The sequence below is a fragment of the Oncorhynchus mykiss genome, chromosome 4 (genome assembly GCF_057628025.1).
Source record: "Oncorhynchus mykiss isolate SJ-2025 chromosome 4, ASM5762802v1, whole genome shotgun sequence".
Classification (NCBI taxonomy): Eukaryota; Metazoa; Chordata; class Actinopteri; order Salmoniformes; family Salmonidae; genus Oncorhynchus; species Oncorhynchus mykiss.
In genome coordinates this window covers 90,093,846-90,116,595 of record NC_143025.1, presented here as the reverse complement: position 1 = coordinate 90,116,595, position 22,750 = coordinate 90,093,846, and the positions used below count along the sequence as shown (strand labels likewise).

The 22,750-nt window shown below is 42.2% G+C and overlaps 1 protein-coding gene across 4 annotated transcripts; it reads left to right on the top strand.

The window, feature by feature from the left end:
- LOC110522630 (uncharacterized) lies at positions 1-22,750 on the top strand. 4 transcript variants are annotated; one of them, XM_036976331.2, is made up of 19 exons: positions 1-233; positions 656-730; positions 1,742-1,846; positions 2,688-2,768; positions 2,890-3,042; positions 3,160-3,198; positions 3,487-3,561; positions 6,537-6,693; positions 7,413-7,569; positions 10,078-10,212; positions 10,485-10,595; positions 11,060-11,099; positions 11,602-11,702; positions 12,982-13,103; positions 13,969-14,237; positions 14,545-14,635; positions 19,300-19,432; positions 21,773-21,923; positions 22,098-22,750. In XM_036976331.2, the coding sequence occupies exons 2-19, from the start codon at positions 670-672 to the stop codon at positions 22,283-22,285; spliced, it is 2,169 nt and encodes a 722-aa protein (XP_036832226.1). In that variant the 5' UTR covers positions 1-233; positions 656-669; the 3' UTR covers positions 22,286-22,750. The 4 variants fall into 4 exon arrangements, with proteins under 4 accessions (XP_036832226.1, XP_036832223.1, XP_036832227.1 ...); XM_036976328.2 differs by having other exon boundaries at positions 1,727-1,846; XM_036976332.2 differs by having other exon boundaries at positions 133-233; positions 635-730.

The window sequence follows — 22,750 nt, the reverse complement described above, 5'->3', positions numbered from 1 at the left end:
AAAGAAGTGCCTGTTGGCTTGTGCACTAACCACTGTCCACAGAGTTTTGCAAGGGAAATTTGACCCTCCGGCTTGGCATGCAAACTCACGGCTACGTTTAGATGTACATTTCCACGTGGGCATCATCGTTGAGGATCAGTCAGAGAACATAGTTTTCATTCTTTGACGGTTCAGCAGAACGCGTGCCGCTGTTTTCCGTGACCGTGGCTATAGGTGTTAACACCAAGAAACGGGTGAGGCTCCTATTACTTTGATGAGTATATCTGTTATCTACATCTGACTGTATATCTGAATTCAGCATAACGTGGCATCATGGGGCAGCATTGTTTGTAACATGCTATATTTTGTGGGGGGATGAATTATTGTGCCACAAAAAAATGCAAACATGGTAATATTTAGTGTCCATTACCAAATGTAATCATTTTTAGTAAATAACAATTGAGGGTAAAAAGTTCAGAACTCTGAAAATCACTGAAAGGTGTTGATGGGAACGTCTAGACAACGGCCCACAGTAACGTCCAGTCAATGTGCACGAGATGAATGCTAATGTATAATAACTGCTCACTTTTAAATGTTGTACTGAACTACGAATTAGATTTTTGCCTCTGAACACTTGAGTGTTTCCACATCCAAGGTTTTTTTGTTGTTGTTGTAGCCGACACAAACACCATGGAGTTGAAGAGTTGGGTGGCTTTGGCCTCCCTGGTCAGTCTTCTCTGGAGTCCTACTTGTGAGTAGAAGACTAACTTAGAAAACTAACTAAGGAAACTAACTTCACTTACTCACCATAAATGTACTCTAGGTGTCATTTGTATTCCTATCAGGGTTGGGGTCAGTTCAAATTAAAGTCACTCAATCCAAGAAGTGATTTGAATTTAACATTTTAAAACTTGAACAACTTTTGAAATAAATAGCTTCTCTTTAGTTGTTAATTAATTCCATTTTGATGTCATTTTTTGTTGTTGACTAAATTCAATTCGAATTGACCCCAAACCTGATTACTGTATTACAATATCAAAGATATTGCTTGGCCTTCCTTTCAATGGGAAAGCAATCCAACAAGATCATGCATTGTAATTAATACAACGGCTTTGACACAATTAAAAAAAGGTTCTATCTAGAACCTATAAAGTCGTTTTCAATTTTTTTTCAGGAACCCAAAAGAGTTGTACCTGGCTGGGACACAAAATCAATCAGTCAATCAATCAATCAATCAATCAATCAAATGTATTTTATAAAGCCCTTTTTACTTCAGCAGGTGTCACAAAGTGCTTTACAGAAATCCAGTCTAAAACCCCCAAAGAGCAAACAATGCAGATGTAGAAGCACGGTGGCTAGGGAAAAACTCCCTAGAAAGGCAGGAACCTAGGAAGAAACCTAGAGAGGAACCAGGCTATGTGGGGTGGCCAGTCCTCTTCTGGCTGTGCCAGATTGTTCTTCAAGATAGATGACCAACAGGATCAAATTATAATAACCACCCAGTGGTTGTAGAGGGTGAAACAGGTCATCACCACAGGAGTAAATGTCAGTTGGCTTTTCATAGACAAACATGGTTTGGAGACAGGAGAGGGAGGGAGGGAGAGAAAGAGATTGCTTTGTAAACATGTTTCCCATGCCAATAAAGCCCATTGAATTGATTTGAGATAGAGTTCTCCACAATGTCCTCCCATGGGGAACCCTTTTGGAATTATAATTTTTTTGTGTATTTGTGTTTCTGTGTCTTAAGTTTTCTTATTTACAGGCGCAGGACAAAATGGACCGTCATGTGACATGCATTGTCCGAATAAGGACAAAAATATTTTGGTAGTTGACGCTGGCTTCACAGGTACCCTGAAACAATGTTGTGGTGAGTTTCATCACAGCTTGCGATTTATGAGATATATTTAGATTGATAGGAGCCAGGAATGATTTACAATGATACTGAAAACCGTATGTGAAATATGGAAAAACTTCCGTTTGGTCGAGCCGCAGTGGCGGGCAAGCCTGGTCGTTCCAGATGTATTTGTTGTATAGCCAATTTCTATTACCCTGTTCGGAATTAACCGATTAGACGATGCTCAACTTCGGGTGTCCAGCCAATCCATAGACGTCCGATGTTGTGTCCCAAGCCTAGTATTAACCATAGACTAGCTTTTACCAAACTATCATCTCCCATCTTCACCAAGTATTAACCATAGACTAGCTTTTACCAAACTATCATCTCCCTTCTTCACCAAGTATTAACCATAGACTAGCTTTTACCAAACTATCATCTCCCTTCTTCACCAAGTATTAACCATAGACTAGCTTTTACCAAACTATCATCTCCCTTCTTCACCAAGTATTAACCATAGACTAGCTTTTACCAAACTATCATCTCCCTTCTTCACCAAGTATTAACCATAGACTAGCTTTTACCAAACTATCATCTCCCTTCTTCACCAAGTATTAACCATAGACTAGCTTTTACCAAACTATCATCTCCCTTCTTCACCAAGTATTAACCATAGACTAGCTTTTACCAAACTATCATCTCCCTTCTTCACCAAGTATTAACCATAGACTAGCTTTTACCAAACTATCATCTCCCTTCTTCACCAAGTATTAACCATAGACTAGCTTTTACCAAACTATCATCTCCCTTCTTCACCAAGTATTAACCATAGACTAGCTTTTACCAAACTATCATCTCCCTTCTTCACCAATAGGAAATGCATCTAAAACCATCGCAGACATATTTCAAACGACGTGCAGTGTTTCATTCAACACTCCTGGTATTCGCTTTCAGGGTGAGTATGACTCCACGTGCCATGTACAACAGTTTTGCATACTGCTTATTACAAACCAACATATTTGCATCTCATGTGTCTAAAATTACTTTTTCACTTTTTTGTTTACTTGGGTTGTTAGAAGACGGCAAGGATGTGGAATTTTCTGTGCGGGAAGTAAATAAATCTCATCTCCTGTACACGTCAAAGAAGTACGTGAATGGATTGTTTGTGTGTGTGATGGTTGGACGGAATTGCAGCGAGACACTGGACTCACTCAGGGCAAACATTACAGGTTGAAGATGTAGTCTTTCCCTATTCATGATGCAAATGTTTTTGTAACACAGGGAACATCACCTTATTCTTCCCTCTTCTTCTTGTCAAAATTAATAACAAGTGCATTTTGTTACAGCTTACAATAAGAAATGGCCTTCCATCGAGTCTACGACAAGTACGTGCTTATTTTGTTTTTCCATTGAGATCTTCCTGTCTATGTTCAGCATGTCCATGTGTGCATATGGAAAGAGAGCGGAATGCCTTTCAATCCAAGCCGTGTTATAGTTCACTATACAACCGGCAATTTAAAAAAAAAAAGGCTTTATCCCTGAAGTTCGCGGAGAACGCGTTCACTGTAAACCAACGCACGTGTTGGTTCAACAGTGATTTACCTTTAAAAATCTGTTCAAGCGCACCATGCTATAACGCTGCTTGCATTGAATCCCTTATTTTCCATCCACAGCCATCTGCAGTGTCTCCTGTTTCAGCACCTCTGAACATTGCAGGACATCCGCATATGATGAAGGGGTCTGCAAAAGTAAGAACCCGCTGTATGTCCTTAACCTGCCGTGATTATGTAATTGTTGAGTAATTATGAGATGCAGGGGGCTCCCTTGGTCTCAATGAGACTCCCCGCTAAAATAAAGATAACAAAAAATATACACTGAACAAAATATACAAACACAACATGTAAAGTGTTGGTCCCATGTTTCATGACCTGAAATAAATTAATCACAGAAATGTTCCATGTGCACAAAAAAACATTTGTCTCACTTGTAATGGATGCAAGCCTTGACTGGAAGCCAGTGGAGTGTGTGGAGGAGCGGGGTGACCAGTAGCAGTCCATTGGTAAAATCAGTGAGGAAGCCAAGCCAAGCCATATTACAGCCTATGCTATGGTAATTGCATTGTTTACTCTATAACCCATTGGTTCATACGCCATCGTGATATCCAATAAGGCCTGTGACAACAAAAAAAGACAGTCACACAGTGGTGGAATAAATTCAACTACACATACAATTGTTTCATTACGAAACCAGCAGCATACCACCCTGCATACCACTGCTGGCTTGCTTCTGAAGCTAAGCAGGGTTGGTTCTGGTCAGTTCCTGGATGGGAGACCAGATGCTGCTGGAAGTGGTGTTGGAGGGCCAGTAGGAGGCACTCTTTCCTCTGGTCTAAAATAAATATCCTAATGCCCCAGACACAGCCCTGTGTAGGGTGCTGTCTTTCGGATGGGACGTTAAACGGGGTCTCCTGACTCTCTGAGGTCATTAAAGATCCCATAGCACTTATCGTAAGAGTAGGGGTGTTAACCCCGGTGTCCTGGCTAAATTCCCAATCTGGCCCTCAAACCATCACGGTCACCTAATAATCCCCAGTTTACAATTGGCTCATTCATCCCCCTCCTCTCCCCTGTAACTATTTCCCAGGTTGTTGCTGCAAATGAGAACATGTTCTCAGTCAATTTACCTGGTAAAATAACAGATAAATCAAAAACCTGGACAGCCACATCTGACCGGTGAAGTCCACAAGGCAAATATTGCATACAAAGAGTTATCATCTGCAGCATGTTCAAGCCAGTTAATGTTTCTGACAGTTCACTAAACAACTACTGATTTAGAACCACAAAGACAACAGGAGCGCTGCCTCCACTATTTCAACTTAAACATCAACTCAACAAGGTTATTATATGCTTAGTTTAAAAATACCAGAAGGAAACTGCTATTCATGTGTAAATACATGATTCTGACATGTAAAAACTTGGGTGTATTTGGAAAGAAAACACCTGGGAGACGAATGAGGAAATGATCAGAAGATAGATAGGAGTTACAGTGGCCATGTTCTGTTATAATCTCCACCCGGCACAGCCAGAAGAGCCATGTTGACTCTCGGGGCTAGTGATCAATAACGGTAGGTCACAGGCAGACAAATAAGATATCGTCATGATGTATGGAGTCCCGGCTTTCGGTGTGTATCAACGTATTTGTTTATTAAATGTTAAATGTAAATGTTTATTTTGCCATCTTGAAATGAGGTCATCGGCTCGGCCTGTCCTTATCAATTCGTATGCCCATAAATGGTAGTAAGTCACACCAAATGATTTTAAAGCACCGATCGATTGCCAAGATACTTAGCTTTCTGCAGACACCCTGATTTTGCCGACAGGGGCTACCATTCTCATAGCAGACTGAATTGAATACAACAAATCTAATAGGGTGCCCAAATATGGAGACAAAACATTTAAGAGTTAACACACTGAAAACAAACTTAAAAGATACCAAAAAGCGATTTAGTCTAATCAATGTGGCTAAATATCATGTGGCTTGTCTTGTGTGTGCTCCTGAATCAAAACATGTTGACTCACCCTACTCCAATACCATCCTCTCTTTCATGTTGGCAAAATGGTCTATGGCTCTGTCATACAGTACTATTTTGTTTTTTGTTGTCTACCTTGCTAAAATGCTTACTTAGCCTGACTTCCTTGCATGGGGAACAATGAACCAGCTAAGTTAGCTAGCTAGTTCGTTAACACGAGTCTACTAGGCTACATATTGAACTTGCAATCATCTCAGGCTAGTGGCATAATATATTAATCTATGGTTAGATCAGAATCTCTGTCATAATCATTGGCCTGTAAAGAGAATTATGTCAAAACCACAAAGCCCAAATCCCCATCTCCATCTCCATCCATGGTTTAGGACAGGGACAATTTAACAAGATAGATACTGCAGGACATCAACACAAGCAGACCACAAACAGACGTTAAAAGGACGTTTTGCAAAAGAAGTGATTTGATTGGTCTGAAGCCAAATCCAAACCTGGAGGGGGTGTGTGTGTGGGGGGGGGGGGACAACAACATTATCTTATATATTTATTTTATCAAGTGAGGCCAAATGCTTGCTGGCATCAATCAATCAAATGCTACAGCGGCAACAAGCTAAACTCTTTTGGTCCAGACAGCATCCGATACATCGGCTACACATACTGAAACAGTTATCGCTCTGATGATTTCTCCGGTGAGATTCAGCCACTCGCGAATTTGACGAAAAAATGATTAAAACGCAAAGAGAGAGAGAGATGTAAGATGGAATTGGAGTCCCGGCTTTCGGTGTGTATCAATCCCTTCCCACTTGCTCTCCTTCTCCCCCTCTCGATTTCCTTTCTGTCTAAATAAAGTGAGAACCATTCAGAAATATATATTAAAGAGAAATGCTGTGTTTGTTTTTTTTACATATCTTCTTAGACGCCAAAAACCAAGATAAGTTCCTCATCAACGTAACAGCACCAGGGAGCTTGTGTGTCAACTGTAATGAACCATTCAGAAATATATATTAAAGAGAAATGCTGTGTTTGTTTTTTTTTACATATCTTCTTAGACGCCAAAAACCAAGATAAGTTCCTCATCAACGTAACAGCACCAGGGAGCTTGTGTGTCAACTGTAATGAACCATTCAGAAATATATATTAAAGAGAAATGCTGTGTTTGTTTTTTTTTACATATCTTCTTAGACGCCAAAAACCAAGATAAGTTCCTCATCAACGTAACAGCACCAGGGAGCGTGTGTGTCAACTGTAATGAACCATTCAAAGACCCTGTGGGAAAGTTGCCTCCTCCAGCGATCTTTGACACGGGAAGTGGAGTTCACATCGATGGTGAAAAGGCTTCGTAAGAATTACTCAATCATATTTATTATTATTATTATTATTATTATGTCATTCATAGGGCCAGTTTCCTGGACAAAGATGACACCTAGTCCAGGACTATAAAACATGTTCAATGGAGATTATCCATTGAAAGTGGTTTCTAGGTCCAAGATTAGGTTTAATCGCTGGTCGGGAATCCACCCCTAATAAAGTGTAATTTTTTAGAGAACATATAACAGTATCCAAACAAGCACTTGCTGTCACACCAGGCTTTGAAATGTACTTATTAGGGAGAAGAAAAAAAAATCCCCTCGCAAGAACAGCTGCCCTGTGAACTAACACCAGGAAACATTGTAAATAACTGACGCTTCAATCACCTCTAGACTGAATTGCATGAAGGGCGTGTATCGCGGTGTCACTAAGTCTCTTGTTAAACTAAAGTTCCTCCTCACGGAAAAATGTTAAAGACCGTGGATGTGTGAACTGTTCTAATATGTAGACTGTAGACTAAAGGGATCTTCAAATCCCAGCCTGGAGGTCTGGAGCCTGCTGGTTTTCTGTTCTACCTGATAAGTAATTTCACCCATCTGGTGTCCCAGGTCTAAAACAGTCTCTGATTCAGATGGGAAGAATGAAAAATCAGCCGTGGAACTAGCTTCAAGGACCACATTTGAATATCCCTGCTATATTCTATAGATGTGTGACTGTCCTAATATGGGCGCTGTACTCCTCTCCACACAGGAAGGCCATGAAAGATATCGCCTCTCTGGTCAATATGATGAATGAGTCCTCAGCTTCTGTGTCGATGGGCTCGGTCACTGGGGTCGTAGTGAAGCCCAAAGAGAAGACCGACATCGAGGAAGTCTCCTTTGGGTACTCTTCCAACTCCAACATTAAGGTGGGTGGATTTCCTGTATTTCCGTATGAATGGATGGACAAAAAATATATAAAATGCTTTAATGTCCCATTTGTTTTGCAACATTAGGTATTAGTCACATTTTAAAAGTTGGGCAGAGGTCAGACTTTCATATCTGAGACTGAGATTTGAGGTCTGACAGGTGTGGTCAACTAGGGTATGGTTGTAGCTGGGTATGGTTGTATGTGTATGGTTGTAGCTGGGTATGGTTGTAGCTGGGTATGGTTGTAGGTGTATGGTTGTAGCTGGGTATGGCTGTAGCTGGGTATGGCTGTAGGTGTATGGTTGTAGGTGGGTATGGTTGTAGGTGTATGGTTGTAGGTGTATGGTTGTAGCTGGGTATGGTTGTAGGTGTATGGTTGTAGCTGGGTATGGTTGTAGGTGTATGGTTGTAGCTGGGTATGGTTGTAGGTGTATGGTTGTAGCTGGGTATGGTTGTAGGTGTATGGTTGTAGGTGTATGGCTGTAGGTGTATGGTTGTAGGTCTATGGTTGTAGGTCTATGGTTGTAGGTGTATGGTTATAGCGGGGTATGGTTGTAGGTGTATGGTTGTAGCTGGGTATGGTTGTAGCTGGGTATGGTTGTAGGTGTATGGTTGTAGCTGGGTATGGTTGTAGGTGTATGGTTGTAGCTGGGTATGGTTGTAGGTGTATGGTTGTAGCTGGGTATGGTTGTAGGTGTATGGTTGTAGCTGGGTATGGCTGTAGCTGGGTATGGCTGTAGGTGTATGGTTGTAGGTGGGTATGGTTGTAGGTGTATGGTTGTAGGTGTATGGTTGTAGCTGGGTATGGTTGTAGGTGTATGGTTGTAGCTGGTTATGGTTGTAGGTGTATGGTTGTAGCTGGGTATGGTTGTAGGTGTATGGTTGTAGCTGGGTATGGTTGTAGGTGTATGGCTGTAGGTGTATGGTTGTAGGTGTATGGTTGTAGGTCTATGGTTGTAGGTGTATGGTTATAGCGGGGTATGGTTGTAGGTGTATGGTTGTAGCTGGGTATGGTTGTAGGTGTATGGTTGTAGCTGGGTATGGTTGTAGGTGTATGGTTGTAGCTGGGTATGGTTGTAGGTGTATGGTTGTAGCTGGGTATGGTTGTAGGTGTATGGTTGTAGGTGTATGGCTGTAGGTGTATGGCTGTAGGTGTATGGCTGTAGGTGTATGGCTGTAGCTGGGTATGGCTGTAGCTGGGTATGGCTGTAGCTGGGTATGGTTGTAGGTGTATGGTTGTAGCTGGGTATGGTTGTTGTTGTACGGCTGTAGCTGGGTATGGTTGTAGCTGGGTACGGTTGTAGCTGGGTACGGTTGTAGCTGGGCATGGTTGTAGCTGGGCATGGTTGTAGCTGGGTGTGGTTGTAGCTGGGTATGGTTGTAGTTGTATGGCTGTAGCTGGGTATGGTTGTAGTTGTATGGTTGTAGCTGGGTATGGCTGTAGCTGGGTATGGTTGTAGCTGGGTATGGCTGTAGTTATATGGCTGTAGCTGGGTATGGCTGTAGCTGGGTATGGTTGTAGTTGTATGGTTGTAGCTGGGTATGGTTGTAGCTGGGTATGGCTGTAGCTGGGTATGGTTATAGCTGGGTATGGCTGTAGTTGTATGGTTGTAGCTGGGTATGGTTGTAGCTGGGTATGGTTATAGCTGGGTATGGCTGTAGTTATATGGCTGTAGCTGGGTATGGCTGTAGTTATATGGTTGTAGCTGGGTATGGCTGTAGCTGGGTATGGTTATAGCTGGGTATGGTTGTAGCTGGGTATGGTTATAGCTGGGTATGGCTGTAGTTATATGACTGTAGCTGGGTATGGTTGTAGCTGGGTATGGCTGTAGTTATATGACTGTAGCTGGGTATGGTTGTAGCTGGGTATGGTTATAGCTGGGTATGGCTGTAGCTGGGTATGGTTGTAGCTGGGTATGGTTATAGCTGGGTATGGCTGTAGTTATATGGTTGTAGCTGGGTATGGCTGTAGCTGGGTATGGTTGTAGCTGGGTATGGTTATAGCTGGGTATGGCTGTAGTTATATGACTGTAGCTGGGTATGGTTGTAGCTGGGTATGGCTGTAGCTGGGTATGGCTGTAGCTGGGTATGGTTGTAGCTGGGTATGGCTGTAGTATCAGTATTACATAGTATTAAGCCCAAACATAGTGAGGTCCACAGGAGGTTGGTGGCACCTTAATTGGGGAAAGCTGGAGCAGAATCAGGGGTATGGTATCAAATCCATCAAATACATGATTTCCATGTGGTTGATGCCATTCCATTTGCTCCTTCCCAGTCATTGTTTTAATGAGCCGTCCTCCGCTCAACAACCTCTTGTGGTCCAGATAAACTAACCTGTGTCGAAGGGTTGCAAAAATATTGAAACTTTCCCCAAATTAGCTGGTCTTCCAGAAATCTGGAATCCTCCAAGCTATTGATTTCTGGAAAATCTAGACATTTCTGGTAATGTTAGCAGATTTGTACAATCCTCTGTGTGTCTGACTTTGTTCTCGTTTGTTGTTGTTCAGATTGTTGAAGATCGGAAGTCTCTGGATGGCTTCTCTAGGTCTGTATCCATCACAAAGGAAGCATTTGAAAAGGCCTACAACTTAAGCAACGGCAGTGCATTTGCCGGTGTTTTCCGATTCCCCAACATGTCCAAGGTATGTCTAAGACCAATGGTCCTTTCACTGAATTAACAAAATCAAACGACAGTTGGTATGGTGCCACTAGGGTCGCAGAATTCTGGTCCCAATTTTCCCAGAAATCCCTGGATTCCGGATACCCTACATACTCCGTCCACTTTCCTGGAGTTTTCCAACTGGTATTTCTTGGAAAACCAGAGCATTTTGGGAAGGTTATTGGAATTTCGAAATCCTATGGTTGTCATGGTTATCATGGTTGTCATGGTTATCATGCGCTCTCTTTCTTCCAGGATGTAAACAACAGCACAGTTCTGCATAACGAAGTGGTAGCGATCGAGATGGGCTGTATCATTAACAATTTAACCGACAAGATAAATCTTAATTTTCTAAACGTCCATAAGGTAAATGATGATGCGCTTTACTAATGCCTGTTAATAAGGTACAAGTGTGTGGGATGTAATGTATACATTGGCCCCTAAGAAGGAAAAGTAGCTTTGAAAATGTCCCATAGATGTACTGTAGGCTGAGGAACATGACACACAGACTGATCAAAAGGTTTAGTTCATACCTCTTAGTGTAGTAGCTGAGGGGTTGGACTGACAGTCTTGACAGAATCACCAAGTACATTTATATGTTGCAGGAATTTGAACCTGGTGAAATGGGCACTGCCACAATAAACAGAATATACAGGCAAAATAAGTCAAAGACTTCACACAGGAACCTGGGTTGAATCCAAGTTGAATCCGAGTTGAGCTAAACCCCCCCCCCCCCCCCAAATTTGCTGCATTTAGTGTGAAACACGTCTTCTAAATACTCAACGAGTACATCAGCTCAACCCATAATCCACCACTTTGTTTTCCACTAGGGGGGAGCCATTCCATCGTGCCAGTCATGGAACGGTGAAGGTATTTAGTTGCCATTACCTTTCCTAACTGATTTGCATACTATAAAAAGGTAAGGTTTGGAATGACACACTTCCATTAAGTAAGCATAGCGAGTAGCTAGTAGACTGTAGTAAGCATAGTGAGTAGCTAGTAGACTGTAGTAAGCATAGCGAGTAGCTAGTAGACTGTAGTAAGCATAGCGAGTAGCTAGTAGACTGTAGTAAGCATAGCGAGTAGCTAGTAGACTGTAGTAAGCATAGCGAGTAGCTAGTAGACTGTAGTAAGCATAGTGAGTAGCTAGTAGACTGTAGTAAGCATAGTGAGTAGCTAGTAGACTGTAGTAAGCACTATGCAAGGGCGCACCTTAGTATGCTTTAAAAAGACCAGGAAGTCACACTTACTGTATTTGTATGAATAAATGGATTACAGGACGACGCCACTGTTCAGGAGGTATACCGGCTCTCAGGCAGTGTTCAGGTACTTAGTGTGTAGTATCCGATTCTCACCCTTTTCCCCTTCATAGGGAGTCAACCCAACTGGACAGACTATGGCTGTTTGACCATTGTGATAGGGGACAACATAACCTGCAGGTGTACACACCTGACTTTCTTTGCTGTGCTAATGGTAAGGTTCCCTCGTTCTCTTATAGGGTGGCAAAATTCAGGTAACGTTCCCAAAATTCCCAGGTTTTCTACAAATCCCGGTTGGTAATTCCCTCCTTATCTTAAAACTGGGATTTCTAGAAAACCTTGGAATTTTGGGAAAGTTACCAGAATTTTCCAACCCGGTTCTTTTACCATTTACTGTATTGTTGGGAATTTCACTGTTAGTCTGTATTGTTGGAAAGGGCTGTAAATCAGCATTTCACTGTTAGTCTGTATTGTTGGGAAGGGCCATAAATCAGCATTTCACTGTTAGTCTGTATTGTTGGGAAGGGCCATAAATCAGCATTTCACTGTTAGTCTGTATTGTGGGAAGGGCCATAAATCAGCATTTCACTGTTAGTCTGTATTGTTGGGAAGGGCCATAAATCAGCATTTCACTGTTAGTCTGTATTGTTGGGAAGGGCCATAAATCAGCATTTCACTGTTAGTCTGTATTGTTGGGAAGGGCCATAAATCAGCATTTCACTGTTAGTCTGTATTGTTGGGAAGGGCCATAAATCAGCATTTCACTGTTAGTCTGTATTGTGGGAAGGGCCATAAATCAGCATTTCACTGTTAGTCTGTATTGTTGGGAAGGGCCATAAATCAGCATTTCACTGTTAGTCTGTATTGTTGGGAGGGCCATAAATCAGCATTTCACTGTTAGTCTGTATTGTTGGGAAGGGCCATAAATCAGCATTTCACTGTTAGTCTGTATTGTGGGAAGGGCCGTAAATCAGCATTTCACTGTTAGTCTGTATTGTTGGGAAGGGCCATAAATCAGCATTTCACTGTTAGTCTGTATTGTTGGGAAGGGCCATAAATCAGCATTTCACTGTTAGTCTGTATTGTGGGAAGGGCCATAAATCAGCATTTCACTGTTAGTCTGTATTGTTGGAAGGGCCGTAAATCAGTATTTCACTGTTAGTCTGTATTGTTGGAAGGGCCGTAAATCAGCATTTCACTGTTATTCTGTATTGTTGGAAGGGCCGTAAATCAGCATTTCACTGTTAGTCTGTATTGTTGGAAGGGCCGTAAATCAGCATTTCACTGTTATTCTACACCTCTTGTTTACCAAGCATGTGATAAATAACTGGATTGGATTAGATTTAATAATGTTGCACATTTAATAATGTTGCACATGCTCCAGATTGTTGCTTATTTCATTTAAATTCTAAGCAGATCTATTTGAAATAGTAAAACAATAAAGATTTCTAATACATGAATCTGTTCATCACTAACCTGTGCTTTTTTTCCAGTCCCCTCCGAACCAGACTCTCTCAGACGGTGATGTGAACTCTCTCACCTACATCACCTATGTGGGGTGTGGCGTGTCCATGTTCTTCCTGGGCGTGGTTCTCTTCATGCACTTCCTGATAAAGTAGGTAGCTCCGCCCACTGTCATTATGGCACTGGTCACTACTTCCTGATAAAGTAGGTAGCTCCGCCCACTGTCATTATGGCACTGGTCACTACTTCCTGCTAAGGTAGGTAGCTCCGCCCACTGCCATTATGGCGCTGGTCACTACTTCCTGATAAAGTAGGTAGCTCCGCCCACTACCATTATGGCACTGGTCACTACTTCCTGATAAAGTAGGTAGCTCCGCCCACTGTCATTATGACACTGGTCACTACTTCCTGCTAAGGTAGGTAGCTCCGCCCACTGTCATTACGGTACTGGTCACTAATTCCTGCTAAGGTCGGTAGCTCTGCCCACTGTCATTATGGCACTGGTCACTACTTCCTGCTAAGGTAGGTAGCTCCGCCCACTGTCATTACGGTACTGGTCACTACTTCCTGCTAAGGTAGGTAGCTCTGCCCACTGTCATTATGGTACTGGTCACTACTTCCTGCTAAGGTAGGTAGCTCCGCCCACTGTCATTACGGTACTGGTCAACAAAGCTGTATCTGAAAACATACTAGCTGTCAAATCCTTGCTTTCCTCTGTCCTTGTTTCCTCAATTATTTATCAAAGCGGATTGGAGGAGGAGGTCTGAGAGTCTGTGAATATTAAACAAAGCCCTTGGCCAGCCCATCTCCACACGTAGCAATGGCCTCCGTTGACCTGAAAACTTAACCACACTGCTAACTTTGAACCTAACCTTAAATTAAGACCAAAAAATATAATTTTTGTTTTCATACAATGTTTTATGAAATAGTCAATTACGACTCAGGCCACCTAGTGGGTGTCCCTTGACCTACTAACCCCTTGAACTTTGACCTCTAACCTGTATGTGACCTTCCAGGAAGGCGAAGTCAAGCAATACCACCCAGATCCTGATCCAGCTGTTTCTGTCCATGTTCATGCTCAACATCACCTTCCTGACCAACGGGTGGGTGGCCAGTCTGCAGAGCCCACTGGGCTGCCAGGTGATGGCTGCGGCCATGCATTACTCTATGCTGGCCACCTTCACCTGGTTCGCCGTGGAGGCCTTTCACCTCTGTCAGCAGCTCTACAAGTCAGGCTCCCTCCCTATACCGCGCTACATCATGAAAGTGTGTATCGCCGGGTGGGGTGAGTGATACCGATACTCAGGTTACGATAGCCACTGTAGGTTTTGAACGAGATAAAGTTAGGGTTGTACTCTAGGTAGGGCCGGTTTCGGGATGTTAGGTGTTATGATGTAGGGATAGTGTAGTGACTTTGGGGGAGGGAGGGGGGGGGGGGGGGGGGACGCTCTGGATGGATTTGAAGCCTTGAACCTATGCCTGAGAGTCCAACTGAGTCAATTGAGAGTCTGTATTTTTATTTTTTTTTACAAATGGTTAAAGAATTGAATAACCTTACCTTTTTTTTTTTTGATCCATGTCCTCTGCCTTAGTCCTGCCTGGCACGGTAGTGATCATCCTCGCCAGTCTGGGTAAATACGGAAAACAGACCATCTACACTGACGGAGGGAAGGAGGTGTACATGTGGGTCTCACTTATGTAATACTTGATTAACATTTGTCTAGAACTTGTAGAGTCTCAGACTCAATCCAGGCTTAACCCTGTGCTTATTATTGCACTGTGAAGGTCCTCTATCCTAGACATAATGAACATCAGCCACACTACATATACCCTAACTCTATAGCAACTACACTACATATACCCTAACGCTATAGCAACTACACTACATATACCCTAACTCTATAGCAACTACTCTATAGCAACTGCACTACATATACCCTAACTCTATAGCAACTACTCTATAGCAACTGCACTACATATACCCTAACTCTTTAGCAACTACTCTATAGCAACTGCACTACATATACCCTAACTCTATAGCAACTACACTACATATACCCTAACGCTATAGCAACTACACTACATATACCCTAACGCTATAGCAACTACACTACATATACCCTAACGCTATAGCAACTACACTACATATACCCTAACGCTATAGCAACTACACTACATATACCCTAACTCTATAGCAACTACACTACATATACCCTAACTCTATAGCAACTACACTACATATACCAGTACTCTATAGCAACTGCACTACATATACCCTAACTCTATAGCAACTACACTACATATACCCTAACGCTATAGCAACTACACTACATATACCCTAACTCTATAGCAACTACACTACATATACCCTAACTCTATAGCAACTACACCACATATACCAGAACTCTATAGCAACTACACTACATATACCCTAACTCTATAGCAACTACACTACATATACCCTAACTCTATAGCAACTACACTACATATACCCTAACTCTATAGCAACTACACTACATATACCCTAACTCTATAGCAACTACACTACATATACCCTAACTCTATAGCAACTACACTACATATACCCTAACTCTATAGCAACTACACTACATATACCCTAACTCTATAGCAACTACACTACATATACCCAAACTCTATAGCAACTACACTACATATACCCTAACTCTATAGCAACTACACTACATATACCCTAACTCTATAGCAACTACACTACATATACCCTAACGCTATAGCAACTACACTACATATACCCTAACTCTATAGCAACTACACTACATATACCCTAACTCTATAGCAACTACACTACATATACCCTAACTCTATAGCAACTACACTACATATACCCTAACGCTATAGCAACTACACTACATATACCAGAACACTATAGCAACTACACTACATATACCCTAACTCTATAGCAACTGCACTACATATACCCTAACTCTATAGCAACTGCACTACATATACCCTAACTCTATAGCAACTGCACTACATATACCCTAACTCTATAGCAACTGCACTACATATACCCTAACTCTATAGCAACTGCACTACATATACCCTAACTCTATAGCAACTACACTACATATACCCTAACTCTATAGCAACTACACTACATATACCCTAACTCTATAGCAACTGCACGACATATACCCTAACTCTTTAGCAACTACACTACATATACCCTAACTCTATAGCAACTACACCACATATACCCTAACTCTATAGCAACTACACTACATATACCCTAACTCTATAGCAACTACACCACATATACCCTAACTCTATAGCAACTACACTACATATACCCTAACTCTATAGCAACTACACTACATATACCCTAACTCTAGCAACTACACTACATATACCCTAACTCTATACCAACTACACTACATATACCCTAACTCTAGCAACTACACTACATATACCCTAACTCTATACCAACTACACTACATATACCCTAACTCTAGCAACTACACTACATATACCCTAACTCTATACCAACTACACTACATATACCCTAACTCTAGCAACTACACTACATATACCCTAACTCTATACCAACTACACTACATATACCCTAACTCTATACCAACTACATAGTGATGTAACTCTCCTCCATCTCTACACCAACTACATAGTGATGTAACTCTCCTCCATCTCTACACCAACTACATAGTGATGTAACTCTCCTCCATCTCTACACCAACTACATAGTGATGTAACTCTCCTCCATCTCTATACCAACTACATAGTGATGTAACTCTCCTCCATCTCTATACCAACTACATAGTGATGTAACTCTCCTCCATCTCTATACCAACTACATAGTGATGTAACTCTCCTCCATCTCTATACCAACTACATAGTGATGTAACTCTCCTCCATCTCTATACCAACTACATAGTGATGTAACTCTCCTCCATCTCTACACCAACTACATAGTGATGTAACTCTCCTCCATCTCTACACCAACTACATAGTGATGTAACTCTCCTCCATCTCTACACCAACTACATAGTGATGTAACTCTCCTCCATCTCTATACCAACTACATAGTGATGTAACTCTCCTCCATCTCTATACCAACTACATAGTGATGTAACTCTCCTCCATCTCTACACCAACTACATAGTGATGTAACTCTCCTCCATCTCTATACCAACTACATAGTGATGTAACTCTCCTCCATCTCTATACCAACTACATAGTGATGTAACTCTCCTCCATCTCTATACCAACTACATAGTGATGTAACTCTCCTCCATCTCTATACCAACTACATAGTGATGTAACTCTCCTCCATCTCTATACCAACTACATAGTGATGTAACTCTCCTCCATCTCTATACCAACTACATAGTGATGTAACTCTCCTCCATCTCTATACCAACTACATAGTGATGTAACTCTCCTCCATCTCTACACCAACTACATAGTGATGTAACTCTCCTCCATCTCTACACCAACTACATAGTGATGTAACTCTCCTCCATCTCTACACCAACTACATAGTGATGTAACTCTCCTCCATCTCTACACCAACTACATAGTGATGTAACTCTCCTCCATCTCTACACCAACTACATAGTGATGTAACTCTCCTCCATCTCTACACCAACTACATAGTGATGTAACTCTCCTCCATCTCTATACCAACTACATAGTGATGTAACTCTCCTCCATCTCTATACCAACTACATAGTGATGTAACTCTCCTCCATCTCTACACCAACTACATAGTGATGTAACTCTCCTCCATCTCTACACCAACTACATAGTGATGTAACTCTCCTCCATCTCTATACCAACTACACAGTGATGTAACTCTCCTCCATCTCTATACCAACTACATAGTGATGTAACTCTCCTCCATCTCTATACCAACTACATAGTGATGTAACTCTCCTCCATCTCTATACCAACTACATAGTGATGTAACTCTCCTCCATCTCTATACCAACTACATAGTGATGTAACTCTCCTCCATCTCTATACCAACTACATAGTGATGTAACTCTCCTCCATCTCTATACCAACTACATAGTGATGTAACTCTCCTCCATCTCTATACCAACTACATAGTGATGTAACTCTCCTCCATCTCTATACCAACTACATAGTGATGTAACTCTCCTCCATCTCTATACCAACTACATAGTGATGTAACTCTCCTCCATCTCTATACCAACTACATAGTGATGTAACTCTCCTCCATCTCTACACCAACTACATAGTGATGTAACTCTCCTCCATCTCTACACCAACTACATAGTGATGTAACTCTCCTCCATCTCTACACCAACTACATAGTGATGTAACTCTCCTCCATCTCTACACCAACTACATAGTGATGTAACTCTCCTCCATCTCTACACCAACTACATAGTGATGTAACTCTCCTCCATCTCTACACCAACTACATAGTGATGTAACTCTCCTCCATCTCTATACCAACTACATAGTGATGTAACTCTCCTCCATCTCTATACCAACTACATAGTGATGTAACTCTCCTCCATCTCTACACCAACTACATAGTGATGTAACTCTCCTCCATCTCTATACCAACTACATAGTGATGTAACTCTCCTCCATCTCTATACCAACTACATAGTGATGTAACTCTCCTCCATCTCTACACCAACTACATAGTGATGTAACTCTCCTCCATCTCTACACCAACTACATAGTGATGTAACTCTCCTCCATCTCTACACCAACTACATAGTGATGTAACTCTCCTCCATCTCTACACCAACTACATAGTGATGTAACTCTCCTCCATCTCTATACCAACTACATAGTGATGTAACTCTCCTCCATCTCTATACCAACTACATAGTGATGTAACTCTCCTCCATCTCTATACCAACTACATAGTGATGTAACTCTCCTCCATCTCTACACCAACTACATAGTGATGTAACTCTCCTCCATCTCTATACCAACTACATAGTGATGTAACTCTCCTCCATCTCTACACCAACTACATAGTGATGTAACTCTCCTCCATCTCTATACCAACTACATAGTGATGTAACTCTCCTCCATCTCTATACCAACTACATAGTGATGTAACTCTCCTCCATCTCTACACCAACTACATAGTGATGTAACTCTCCTCCATCTCTATACCAACTACATAGTGATGTAACTCTCCTCCATCTCTATACCAACTACATAGTGATGTAACTCTCCTCCATCTCTACACCAACTACATAGTGATGTAACTCTCCTCCATCTCTACACCAACTACATAGTGATGTAACTCTCCTCCATCTCTATACCAACTACATAGTGATGTAACTCTCCTCCATCTCTAGGTGCTGGATCCTGGACATTGACGTGCACTACATAGTGAACATTGGCTACTACGCGCTGGTCTTCCTCTTCACTTTCACCACCTTCATCGTGGTTCTGAGCTGGCTGGTCCACCTTAAGAGCACCAAGAACAAGGTTGTTAATAGTTACCAACGTAAAGACATTAACATCCCATGTTAACATCCTTTTGGATAAAGGCGGAAGAATTCTAAACCTAAGGGACCGGCGATCGAGCAAAAAAAGGATTGGGAAATATATGGTAGCAACACAGAAAGTTTACCATTAATAATATACTGTCGGCCATCTAGCTGACGCTTTAAGTGCCTTATTTATGTGCGTAGACATTTTCTGTATGGATGTCTCCAACCTAGGTAGAGGACCATGAAAAAGAGGAAAATAAACAGAGTGAATTTCAGCTAACTTCTCAGGAAACACATAACATAACTGTCATTCTATTCATGGAAAAGTTATACTGTGTGTGTATATATATCTACAGCCACTTTATTCATTGATGTCCTGCCTGCTGTTATATTATCAACGCTCATCCTGTAGCATCTTTAGCTATCTTAGCAACGGCGATGGCCACAATAATTTGTCATTTCAAAAAAAAATATTTGGCATGTGAATACAATGTCCTAAGTAACCACAAATACATCAGCAGACGATACTTCTAAACTCAGCAACAACAAAAAAAAGAAACGTCCTCTCACTGTCAACTGCTTTTATTTTCAGCAAACTTAAACATGTGTAAATATTTGTATGAACATAACATTCAACAACTGAGACATAAACTGAACAAGTTCCACAGACACGTGACTAACAGAGATGGAATAATGTGTCCCTGAACAAAGGGGGGGTCAAAATCAAAAGTAACAGTCAGTATCTGGTGTGGCCACCAGCTGCATTAAGTACTGCAGTGCATCTCCTCCTCATGGACTGCACCAGATTTGCCAGTTCTTGCTGTGAGATGTTACCCCACTCTTCCACCAAGGCACCTGCAAGTTCCTGGACATTTCTGGGGGGAATGGCCCTAGCCCTCACCCTCCGATCCAACAGGTCCCAGACGTGCTCAATGGGATTGAGATCCGGGCTCTTCGCTGGCCATGGCAGAACACTGACATTCCTGTCTTGCAGTAAATCACGCACATAATGAGCAGTATGGCTGGTGGCATTGTCATGCTGGAGGGTCATGTCAAGATGAGGGAGAAGGATGTTTTCCCTGTCTTTCCTGCTGTGATGTACTGCCCCAGACCATGACAGACCCTCCACCTCCAAATTGATCCCACTCCAGAGTACAGGCCTCGGTGTACAGGCCTCACCCCTGCGACTTGTCAGTGAAGAGCACTTTTTGCCAGTCCTGTCTGGTCCAGCGACAGTGGGTTTGTGCTCACAGGCAACGTTGTTGCTGGTGATGTCTGGTGAGGACATCAGTCCAGCCTCTCTCAGCCTACTGCGGACAGTCTGAGCACTGATGGAGGGATTGTGCATTCCTGGTGTAACTCGGGCAGTTGTTGTTGACATGTACCGATCCTGTGCAGGTGTTGTTACACGTGGTCTGCCACTGCGAGGACGATCAGCTGTCCGTCCTGTAGTGCTGTCTTAGGCGTTTCACAGTACGGACATTGCAATTTAGGCAGTCCTCATGCCTCCTTTCAGCGTGCCTAAGGCACGTTCACGCAGATGAGCAGGGACCCTGGGCATCTCTTTTGGTGTTTTACAGAGTCAGTAGAAAGGCCTCTTTAGTGTCCTAAGTTTTCATAACTGTGACCATAATTGACTACTGTCTTTTTTTTATTTTTTATTTTTTTACCCCTTTTTCTCCCCAATTTCGTGGTATCCAATTGTTGTAGTAGCTACTATCTTGTCTCATCGCTACAACTCCCGTACGGGCTCGGGAGAGACGAAGGTTGAATGTCATGCGTCCTCCGATACACAACCCGAAAGCCAGGCACCAATGTGTCGGAGGCTACACCGTGCACCTGGCAACCTTGGTTAGCGCACTGCGCAGGAGTCACTGGTGCGCGATGAAACAAGGACATCCCTACCGACCAAGCCCTCCCTAACCCGGACGACGCTAGGCCAATTGTGCGTCGCCCCACGGACCTCCCGGTCGCGGCCGGTTACGACAGAGCCTGGGCGCGAACCCAGGGACTCTGATGGCACAGCGCCACCCGGGAGGCCCGTCTGTTAGTGTCTTAACGACCGTTCCACAGCTGCATGTTCATTAATTGTTTATGGTTCATTGAACAAGCATAGGAAACAGTATTTAAACCCTTTACAATGAAGATCTGTGAAGTAATTTGGATTTTTATGAATTCTCTTTGAAAGACAGTGTTTAGTTCTATTTGATGTCAACAGACAGAGTAAACCCCAGCTAAAACAGCTGACAAATTGTTCAATTTTTGGTTTAAGGACTCTATGACATCAGGTTCTATATCTATAGTCAGTAACCTTGTGATCCTAACCCTGGACCAGGCCCAGCAGCAGGGGACAGGCACCAAGGACATAGTGACTGTGATGGGGCTGTGCTGTCTGCTGGGAATCACCTGGAGTTTTGCCTTCTTCGCCAACGGGGTCCTCAAGGTTCCCTCCTTCTACATCTTCACCATCCTCAACTCGTTCCAAGGTAGGTTAATAAGACAGATATGAGATCAACTAATATTACAATTTATAAACCGATCCCCCCCCCCAAAAAAAGGAATGCTTGAGATATATGGATTGTAATATCATTCATCTTTTACATATGGACACACGCACTATTGGTATGAGTAGTAACCAGTCTCCCACCGTCTCTCCCTAGGTTTCTTTCTGTTCCTCTACTACTACAACACCAGTAGAATAATTGGGGAGACCACCAAGGACAACAGTACCAGTAGCAAAAACTCCACAATGTCCGTCACAGTCACCACCTTGGAGAACCCTTACTTTGACCTAGGCCAACACCACCCTGGAAAACCCTTACCAATCAAAACTAATCCCCAATCCTAGACAGTGGAGGCTGGTGAGAGGAGGACGGATCATAATAATGTCCAGAATGGAGAAAATATGTGTTTTGATACCATAAAAAAAAATATATATATATATATTTGTTCCAGCTGTAAATATGAGCCCGTACTCTGATGTAAAGTACCACCAGCTGACACTGGAAGTCTGAGAGAAATTATACTCTTAACAGAATTATAGTTCTCAGAGTAAAACAATCTCTGAGCGTATGGACATTTTGCAGCTTTTAACTTGTATTGTAGAATAGACCAAGGTGACTGTACCCCACATGTCCTGGTAATCCATAGATTTTTACTGACTTTTCCCCCAGAATTTGGTAAATATTTATATATTTTTAACAATGTGTTTTAAAAAGAGATGAATCAGAATTTTTTTGCTTTCTTAAATCTAAATAAATCTGTGAACTATGATTATTGCATGGAGCTTAAATAAAATGAAATGTATGCGTTT